Below are 10924 nucleotides of genomic sequence, written 5' to 3' on the forward strand. Positions count from 1 at the left end.
ATAGCGAGTTAAGAGTCTGATTAGGTTTTTTGGTACAGTTTGTGAAATTTACCCGTGACTGTTTGTGCTTCATTTGTTTACACTACAGATCCACCTCACAGCCCAGCTACTATTTCTGAACCCGTCCACAGAGTTGTTGCTGTGGTTCTTCAGTCCAGAAAACAACACCCTGGGGTCCAGAGATGGTGGCAGTGAAGCTGGAATACTGCAGTCAAACACTGGAACTCAATGTGGTAGTGAAAGAGGAGGAAGGAGGAAAGGAAGTGAAGGAGAAAGATGTGATGGTGAAAGAGGAGGAGGAGGAGGAGGAAGTGGAAGAGAGGAGGAAGAGAGGAGGAAGAGAGGAGGAAGAGAAGGAAGATGTGATGGTGAAAGAAGAGGGAAGAGGATATGAAGTGGTGGAGGAAGATATGAAAGAGGAGGAAGGAGAAGACGCAGAAGAAAAGAAGGATGTGATGGTGGAGGAAGAGGAAGCGGAGGATAAAGATGTGATAATGAAAGAAGAGCAAGGAGAAGATGAAGTGGAGGAGAAAGAAGGTGAGGTTATGTACAGTACCTTCGGAAAGTATTCAGACCCCTTCACTTTTTCCACATTTTGTTGTGTTATAGACTAAATTTAAAATGGATTAAATTAAAATAATTTGCCATCAATCCACACACAATACCCCAGAATGACAAAGCGAAAACAGATTTTTAGAAATGTCAGTAAATTTATTAAAATCGCAGAAATGCAGAAATACCTCATGTACATAAGTATTCAGACCCTTTGCAAAACCTAGACATCCACCACAGGAGATTTATAAAAATCTTCAAAGTTGAATGGTGGGGAGGAAAAAGCATGGGACATCCTCTCAGTCACTCTACAAAATTGGTCTATAACCAAGTGGCCAAAAATAATCCCTGAATGGAAATCTTAATATATAATATAATTTAATAATCTAATATATCTTAATAATCTCATATCCATAATTGTGTTTGCAACAATGAATTCAAGTGATAGCAAAGAAAGTGGCTGGAACTGTGTTTTCGTTTTGTCATTCTGGGGTATTGTGTGTGGATTGATGGCAAATTCTTTTAATTTAATCAATTTTAAATTGAGTCTATAACACAACAAAATGTGGAAAAAGTGAAGGGGTCTGAATACTTTCTGAAGGCACTGTATTTGTATATTTATTTTTGTTTTTCCTATGATTTCTCCACAGGAGTTGTTCATTCATTCAAACAAAATTGATCATGAAAATACAACTGTTGAGCAACGGAGTCTTAGGTAGGCCTATAATACATATGCCTTAACACAATCATTAATCATGGAACATTGATTAGGCAGTAGCGGGGGTTGGAGGGGCGTGCACACATGCTGACATAGCCCCCCTACTGGTTTGGGTGAATGTCAATTTAGATGAGACTTGAATTCATATTACACTATATATTTACAGCATATATTTACTGCCGTTAAAGACACATGGTGTGATGCTGAATAGACTCAACATGTAGAGCCATGGCTAAAGCCTTGGAAGATCTCCTCTCCTCCTCTCTCCTCTACTCCTCCTCTTTCCTCCCCTTCTGCCCTCTTCCTCCACTTTCATCTCTCCCTTGCTGCACTCGCCTTTGCCGTACCTTTCTAGTAAAGTAAACACACTTGATAAAGAAATCAGTAGGATCGTTTTCTCAAGTATTTTATTAGGGACATTACAATCCCTGAGCAACTCGCCAACTTACCACTACATATTTTAGATGGCATCATTTCTTTGTACGCCTTCAAAATTACAGGGGCATTTTCAAGAGCCCAGAGCCTTCTCCCTACCTGACTATTCTTCGCTTCTTCATCATCAGGGGCAATCTTTCTCTTCTGTAAAAAATACTTTTACAAACTCATCTGAAAGTTAAATGAAGCAGATTTTATTTGACTAATGTTAGCTAGACCCAGCTTGTATCATCATTTAAACTGATTGCTAAATATTACCTTGAGGAACTGTGTTATCTAGCAAAGTCACATTGAAAATAACTGTCATCTAGCTAGGATATTCAACAACATAGTCGCCAATAAATGGTAAAGGGGAAGTTTTGTGGAAAAAAGTGTGTAGCTTAGTGCTAGCTAGCTATCTCTCTACATTATTGTCGCTGTTCAAACCTGGTCTTGTCCCACTATCACTCAACTGTGTCTGCATTTGCGCTCTCACCTATAGTCTACTAGCAACGTGAGTGGTTGACACTCCGTCAGAGTGCAGAGAGACTATATGTTGTTGCGTACCTCCATTTTTAAGTTTTTATTCTAGAAGTCCCACAGCAGCGGGGGTAAATATCTTGCAGTGAGGGGCCAGTGGAAACACTGGATGAGGTACTCATTTGCATTTGTTGTAATATCAACACACTCTGACAACCTCAAGTTCCCACAGTTTCTGCAGACCCCAGATATGTTGTGTTACTTCTGACACTGGTGAGCCTGTGGAAGCACTACTTGTTCTCATCTTTTCTAATCCTGTATATGTTCCTATTCTTACAGGAGAGAGCTCCAACCAAGGCTTAGACAGCGAGCCCAGCTCCACCGCATCAGGAAACCATAAACAACACAGGCAGAGGAGCTTAAGACAGAAGAATCACCAGTGCATGGACTACTTCAGTAGTTTCTATGAGCAAGAGGATTTGACTCACAGAGGAGAGGAGACTCACCCTTGCCTTCAGTGTGGAAAGAGTTTTGGTCATATGAGAAACCTGAAGAGGCATCAGAGAATACACACAGGAGCGAAGCCATACCAATGCTCGCACTGTGAGAAGAGTTTCAGGGATGTGGGGCACCTAAAGACACATCAGAGAATACACACAGGAGAGAGGCCATATCACTGCTCCCATTGTGGGAAGAGTTTTAATCGAGCAGGATCCTTACAAAAACATCAGAGAATACACACAGGAGAGAGGCCACACCAATGCTCGCACTGTGAGAAGAGTTTCAGGGATGTGGGGAACCTAAAGACACATCAGAGAATACACACAGGAGAGAGGCCATATCACTGCTCCCATTGTGGGAAGAGTTTCACTATGGCAGGAGACCTAAAGACACACCAGAGAATACACACTGGAGAGAGACCATACCACTGCTCCCAGTGCGGGAAGAGTTTCAGTCATCCAAGATACCTAAAAGTGCATCAGAGAATACACACTGGAGAGAGACCATACCACTGCTCCCACTGTGGGAAAAGTTTCAATCAGGCAGGAGCCTTGCAAACACACCAGAGAATGCACACAGGAGAGAGGCCATATCACTGCTCTCAGTGTGGGAAGAGTTTCAACCAGGCAGGATCCCTGAAGGCACATCAGAGAGTACACACAGGAGAGAAGCCATACCACTGCTCCCAGTGTGGGAAGACTTTCAATCACTCTAGCAGCCTAAAGACACATCAGAGAATACACACAGGAGAGAGGCCCTATCACTGCTCCCAGTGTGGGAAGAGTTTCACTATGGCAGGAGACCTAAAGAGACACCAGAGAATACACACTGGAGAGAGACCATACCACTGCTCCCACTGTGGGAAAAGTTTCAATTGGGCAGGAGCCTTGCAAACACACCAGAGAATACACACAGGAGAGAAGCCATACCACTGCTCCCAGTGCGGGAAGACTTTCAATCGCTCTAGCAGCCTAAAGACACACCAGAGAATACACATACAAGTGCATACAACTGCTTCATCCTAATCCTTCACCTAACCTCCACCCCACTGAAGTTGACAATGGTTTATTAGCATCTGATAGTTTGGTAGCAAGTCCACTGATGATTGGTTTGTGATAACCAACTTACATTTTAGCTGCAATGTGTTCATCTGTACAGCAGGGGGCAGAGAAGATTCTCTGTTCACTTACAGTACTACCAATAGGGGGCATTTCCTCACTTCACTTTACTTTCAGCTGTAGAAATATATATAAATAGCTCTTTGCACAGGTTTATACCTCCATTTTATGATCAACATTTTTTCATTTTCCATAAGACCCAACAGTATACATTGAAAATTAGACAAAAACAATGACAATGAAATAAAACCCCCAAAGCATGACAAAACATTTTGGGCAAATATTGCAAAACAAAAACAAGATAAAATCAAGCTCAGGCACAGATCTCTGTCACTCTCTTCATACTCCTCAGTAGCAGACATGCTTCTGCTGGCCTTCTAGTCCCTTTCCCAAGTCTTCCACCGTTCTCCTGAACGCAATGGAACTAGAGGTTGTTGCTACACACATGGCTTTGCATCCATATCATATCAGAAATGTATCTACTCTGTTCCTCGGGTGTTTAGAACAAATCCTCTCATATAAGATGAATAGTTCCTGTACCTCTTTCATCCCAAGTCAAGCACTGACAGTATGTACATTTGCTTGTAAGGACAGACTACTCTATTGTGTATCTATTCTGGATACTGAGGCCTGTCAGTCTGTCTTGGTCTACTCATCTACCTCAGATACTCCAGACAGCCAACAGAATGAACCACTGTACTCTCTACCTTCACACTCCCTCCCTGGCGATGGGGTATGACTGCTTTAATTAAAGTTGTGTTTTTAAAGATCAGAGCAGAGAGAGGATAGTATCATGACGTAAGGTGTGTCTGTCTGTCTGTAGGCTACTGAGAATGTAAACCGGCATGTGTGTTTTATGAAGTTATGAAACTGGAGCCACGCAGACATGCAACCTGCCCAAGATTTACAGCATACCACCTCATCTGTGACACAGGGGGTGCTATGATTTGGCCATGTATAGCTACCACAAGAACTGGCTAACTTGTCTTAATTGATGACGTTACTGCTGACAGCAGCAGCAGAATGTATTCTGAAGTGTACAGAAACATATTGTCTGCTTGAGTACAACCAAATGCCTCCAAATTCATTGGATGGTGCTATATCATACAGTAAGACAATGACCCCAAACATACTGCCATTGCAACAAGGGAGTTTTTCAGGGCCACAAAATGGAAAGTTCTTGACTGGCTAAATCAATCGTCAGATTTAAATCCAATTGAACATTCATTTAATTTCTTGATAAGATTTTAGGTAAAAAAGACCTCAAAACAAACAACAGCTGAAGATGGCTGCAGGCCTGGCAGAGCATAACCAGAGAATATACTCAGCATCTTGTGTGGTCAATGGGTCGCAGACTTCATGCAGTTATTGCATGCAATGGATTGTCAACCAAATACTAAACATGAGTACTTTATTTGGACATTATATGATTTCATCCAATACTTTTGAAAACATGTTGTACTTTCTAAATTGTTTGATTTCAAATCCAAACTGTTGGGAGTATAGAGCTAAAAGAAGGCAAAATGCCTCCTCTTTCCAATACTTATGGAGGGCACTGTATCTGGCCAACGTTACGCCCTGCAAGTGTTGTTTGGAGTTTCCAACCTCAAATCACTTGAATGCTTTGAACTTGTAGGTCTGAGATCACAGGTGAATTTTGAGTTTTTGAGTTGGTCATGAATGCACCATTAGACCCGACAGAAATGTTTTTGCTCAAACTCAGTGGATTAGGTTACTAGGGACTGTGTGAACTGAGTATTTCCCACCCCACTTACACTGAGACACACTCAGTAGTTATTTTTTGGGTGTATAACGCAATGTGTACATGGTAGATAGGAGTAATATCAATTTATTAATTTGATTAAACATTGTGTTTCATTATTTTGTCATTTGCAGTCCATATATGTTGATTACTGAGTCAATATAAGTGAAACAACTTTCCAATATCTATTTGAACGTTTTATTAGACATATTCCTATCTTTTATTTTGAAGTTTTCACAAAACCGGAAGTCCCCTTTCATCTGCTGGCTTCTTCTCTCTCTTCTCCCTGGCCGTGACGAGGTTCGGCAGGTCGAGTGAATTTCGCATGAGCGCAAGTAAGGAAAACATAGCCCGTATTTGCAATGCAGGCAGCTGTTTCATTCGCCTCAAATGTCAATGGCTGCCCGGAATCAGGCTAATATGTGCTGAAGTTTAATCTGGATGAAAAAACCGAGAGGAACTGATATGCTGTGCTTTTTCGTCCTGCATCTGCGCGCGCATCGCGTGTATAATTTTCTGTTTGCAGGAGCCGGATAGCGCAGATACTCCTCGGACAGATCTCCCTTCTCTTCTCCCTGGTCGTGACGAAGTTGAGCATAATAGTTTATAAAGTGAATAAAGATTATAAACGTCGATGGACGGTGAATATTGCATGAGCGCAGGTAAGAGATGCAGACAGCTGTTTCCAATGTCAGTAATGGCTCCTCTAATATTGTAGCTTTAGTGAGCGAATTTCCCTGTCTTCTTAGTGATGTCCCCAGTCGCACTACTGTCCTGGAGCACGATTTGGACGTTGGTGATGCTGCCCCCATCAAGCAGCATGCGTACCGTGTCAACATGTCCAAAAGGTCGATCATGAAACAGGAGGTGGCTTATTTACTGGAGAATAATTTGGCTGTACCCAGCTCCAGTCAGTGGAGTTCTCCTTGTATTTTGATCCCTAAGCCTGATGGTACAGTTAGGTTATGTACTGATTATAGGAAAGTGAACGCTGTCACGGTGCCAGACTCTTTTCCTTTGCCCCAGTTAGACGACTGCATAGATACTATTGGTTCAGCTAGATTTGTCAGCAAGTTAGACTTGCTTAAAGGCTATTGGCAAGTTCCACTAACTCCTCATGCTTCGGAGATTTCTGGTTTTGTCACCCCTGACAGTTTCTTGCAATATACTGTTATGGCGTTTGGAATGCGCAATGCACCTGTTACGTTCCAGCGCCTGATAAATATTGTACTGGCCGGTGTTCTGAATTCGGTACAATTCTGATTGTACCGCTTACTTGGATGATTTAGTTGTCTACTCTGCCACCTGGTCTGAACATCTGAGTTCTTTGAGAGTTGTGTTTGAGTGTTTGGCCAAGAGGTAATTGACCTTGAACCTCACCATGTGTGAGTTTGGGAAAGCTATGGTCATATATCTTGGTAGGCAGATGAGGCGAGGTAAAGTCTGTACTCTTACTGCCAAGGTCTCAGCTATCACAGCTTGGTGCTGGTGCTGTCTTGCTGCAGGAAGATGCAGATGGTATTGATCACCCAGTCTTTTCTGCAAGTTTAAAGACTGTCAGTCTCGGTACTCCACCATTGAACAGGAGACTCTTGCTTTGTTGCTCGCCCTACAATTCTTTGAGGTTCATGTTGGTTCTAACGTTCTCCCTGTCGTTGTGTATACAGACCACAATCCTTTAGTTTGTTTTTTTAAATAGGATGCACAACCACTGGCTCATGTGGTGGGCCTTAATGGTACAGAGTTATAATTTAGTGGTCAAGCACAAGAAGGGTTCTGAGAATGTTCTGGCTGATGCGCTTTCTCGCGCAACGTTTTGTTTTTGTTTCATTGTACAACATTTGTTTTGTTGAGAGAAAAAAAAATGACCATGACATGTATATTTAGTTTGTACTATTCCTTTTGCATCGCAATCCCTACAGGTTTGCTCTTTATGGGTGGGAGTGTTACGCCACACCTGTAGTTAGCCCCAGGGTAGGCAGGTAAGACGCCCATGGGCTTACACCTCCATCACGCAGGTTTGGTTTTGTCTATATACATAGGCGCCACCTCTTGTATTTTGGGTTTAGGGTAGGCGGGCAAGACAGTTAGTCAGATAGCAGACTTTGTAATTAGAACAGGTAGGATTAGAATTATAGCTTGGGTGTTATTTTTATTTTCATTTATTTGGCGCCATCTGGCGTCCTCCCCTTAGTCCCCCCGTGTTGTTTGTTATTTTTATTGTAAATAAATCTTTCTTGTTTTTGGCATTTTATAAAGTTGTCCTAGTAGTTTGTGTTGCACTACCACAGCACCAGCGGTTCCCAGCACACAGTGCTTTCCTGCACTGAATCTGTGTGCATTGCTTTTGTTTACATGAAAGTGGCATCAATGAAATTACCGGTGTAAGGATATATCCAACTCGGGTTGCACAGATGACTCGGGTAGCGTTCGGGGTGCTCAGATGCTCTGCGCAGATGCTTGGAGCATCTATTGTGCAATAATCCGAATTATGAGTGCATGTCTATTTAATAGATTTTTTGGGGTGTAATTTAGCTGATATGCTTTTGTATCTAGCTAGTTTTGTGCTGTGTAATGTAGCATAATAGTTAATCAACAAGAACCCCATAACTACTGTATGTTGGCTCAATAAGTTCACCAAAACATATCCAGGTTCATACTTTTTATTACAAAATGAACAAAGGTGGGATGGTCGGATAGATGAAAAGGAATGGTTGGATAAAAAGGCGGCAAAATATCAGCTGATCTGAGGAGAAACGGTCTAAAAATGTTTGATTTTACATTAAACATACACATGACATTACAGACACCCCCCCCCCGTATAAGAATGTGTGTTATCTCCAACAGTGAAGGTCCTAGTCACTGCGTCGTTCAGCTCCCATACCTGGACACACCACCACGGAGTGAGTGTCAGTACTATATGTAAGCTATATGTGTTTTTGCTCAGAGTATGTAAAACAGGCATTTTACCTTGGTACATTGTAACAATACTATGTTGTTGCATAGGCTACAGGTGAGATGACAATTAATATCTTGGAACATTTAAAGATGTGAGAACAGGATGAAGAGAATGAGCAAATGAAATAAACAAGTTGAACAGGTACATTATCGTTGGCAGTTCAGTTTGTGAAAATGAAGAAAAAAAGTTACCAAAAATGTTGTTATTTTATGATGTTAGCTTTCCTGAAGGGAAACATCAGGCACCCATGCATTAAGTACGGAGGCTCCACGCTCTACAGGGCTGATGGTGTTCACCTCACTAACAAGGGCAACCGTCTGCCCCTCAAGAGCCTCCGGGAAGGTCTCACTGCCACTGGCACTGTGTAGACGAGCACATACACAAAGGCTCTTATAAGAGCCACTCAGTCGATAAAATATATGGACACCCTACGAGCCAAAAGCATCTGTCACGGTGTGAAAATGTACTCGGGTGATTTCATTTTAACGATTGAGTTGAACAGCACTTATGGCTGCCTAATGTTTAATTGGATAAATACTGTAGTGACTCTCTACATAAAGCTAGCTCGATACAAACGCATACCTAATTTACGATCCATAAATACATTAGCTTAGCTAAATTGCACACACAAAAAAAATGGACCTGAAATAATTAAATACATGTGCACTCACAATTTATTGTGCAATATCAAAACCCGGAAATGATGTGGAAATAGATGCGCCAAGCATCTGATCACACTACCCGAGCATCTGAGTACCCCGAACGCTACCCGAGCCATCTGTGCACCCTGAGTGGAATTTATCCTGACACGTGAAGCTGGTCCCAGATCAAATGATCAAAATTGATTTATGACGCTCAAGTGAAGTGTGATTATATACAAATATTTTATGTATAGCTGATATTTTATTGTATTCCCATAATAATTCATCATATCCTACCTGTTTTTAACACCCCTGTTCACAGGCAAGTAGCATAGCTAGCAGAGTAACAAGTTGTTGAGTCCGATTTGTTTTTTTTTGGTACGGATTGTAAAATTTACCCTTGACTGTTTGTGCTTCATTTGTTTACACTACACAGATCCACCTCACAGTCCAGCTACTATTTCTGAACCCAAGTCCACAGAGTTGTTGCTGTGAAGAAAAGCAGAAAAGCACACCGTGGGGTCCAGAGATGGTGGCGGTGAAGCTGGAGGACTGCAGTCAGACACTGGAACTCAATGTGGCAGTGAAAGAGGAGGAAGGAGGAGAGGAAGTGGAGGAGAAAGACGGTGAGTTCATGTTATGTATTTGGCTAAGGCCAGGCCAAATTCTTTAGTAAGTCAATGGGCACTGGCAGATATTTAGCGGTGTATGCAATCAAACATTTATTTAAAAATGTTCCCATGATTTTCCCCATAGCAGTTGTTCATTCACTCAAAGAAACATTCAAATGTATGTATATCAACTTTTATGAATGATCATAGAATTACAACTTTTGAGCAACGGGGTGGTAGTCAAAGGTAGGCCTATAATAAATATGCTTTAAGTTTATCAGTGAGTTAATCATGTTAATCAGTAAGTTAATCATCAAACATTGATTAGGTACCCATTTGCATTTGTTGTAATATCAACACACTCTGACAACCTCAAGTTCCCACAGTGTCTGCAGACCCCGGAGATGTTGTGTTACTTCTGGCACTGCTGAGTCTATGGAAGCAGTACTTGTTCTCATATTGTTTCTAATCCTGTATATGTTCCTATTCTTACAGGAGAGAGCTCCAACCCAGGCTCAGACAGCGAGCCCAGCTCCACCGCATCAGGAAACCATAAACAACACAGAGAGAGGTGCTCAAGATGGAAGAATCATCACTGCATGGACTGCTTCAGTAGTTTCTATGAGCAAAAGGATTTGAGAAATCACACCTGCAGGTCCCGTCCGTGTTTAGATTGCAGTGAGTTTCATTTGTTCAACTCACTTTAAATCACAACCACAGATTCACGGAGGAGAGAAGACTCACCCTTGCCTTCAGTGTGGAAAGAGTTTTGGTCAAATGAGCAACCTAAAGAGGCATCAGAGAATACACACAGGAGAGAAGCCATACCAATGCTCGCACTGTGAGAAGAGTTTCAGGGATGTGGGGAACCTAAAGACACATCAGAGAATACACACAGGAGAGAGGCCATATCACTGCTCCCATTGTGGGAAGAGTTTCACTATGGCAGGAGACCTAAAGACACACCAGAGAATACACACTGGAGAGAGACCATACCACTGCTCCCACTGTGGGAAAAGTTTCAATCAGGCAGGAGCCTTACAGAAACATCAGAGAATACACACAGGAGAGAGGCCTTACCCCTGCTCCCAGTGTGGGAAGAGTTTCATTCAGGCAGGAGCCTTGCAGAATCACCAGAGAGGCCGCACCAATGCTCCCAGTGTGGGCA

At 42.2% G+C, this 10924-nt stretch overlaps 1 protein-coding gene and 1 long non-coding RNA gene across 2 annotated transcripts; both read left to right on the forward strand.

Annotated features, from left to right (window-relative positions):
• Nucleotides 1–281: 281 nt before the first annotated feature.
• Nucleotides 282–4164, forward strand: LOC310824177 (uncharacterized protein; the record flags this gene model as incomplete). The annotated part of the gene is made up of 3 exons (XM_083696989.1): nucleotides 282–537; nucleotides 2504–2767; nucleotides 4136–4164. 3 exons carry the CDS (start codon nucleotides 282–284, stop codon nucleotides 4162–4164), a joined length of 549 nt encoding a protein of 182 aa, XP_083553115.1.
• A 1551-nt stretch (nucleotides 4165–5715) lies between these two features.
• LOC310824257 lies at nucleotides 5716–10658 on the forward strand. Its single transcript, XR_014555013.1, has 3 exons — nucleotides 5716–6207; nucleotides 9582–9771; nucleotides 10252–10658. It is a non-coding gene; the product is annotated as an uncharacterized lncRNA (long non-coding RNA).
• The last annotated feature ends 266 nt before the right edge of the window (nucleotides 10659–10924 follow it).

This window comes from Argentina silus, assembly GCF_951799395.1.
Source record: "Argentina silus genome assembly, chromosome: Y".
Taxonomy (NCBI): domain Eukaryota; kingdom Metazoa; phylum Chordata; class Actinopteri; order Argentiniformes; family Argentinidae; genus Argentina; species Argentina silus.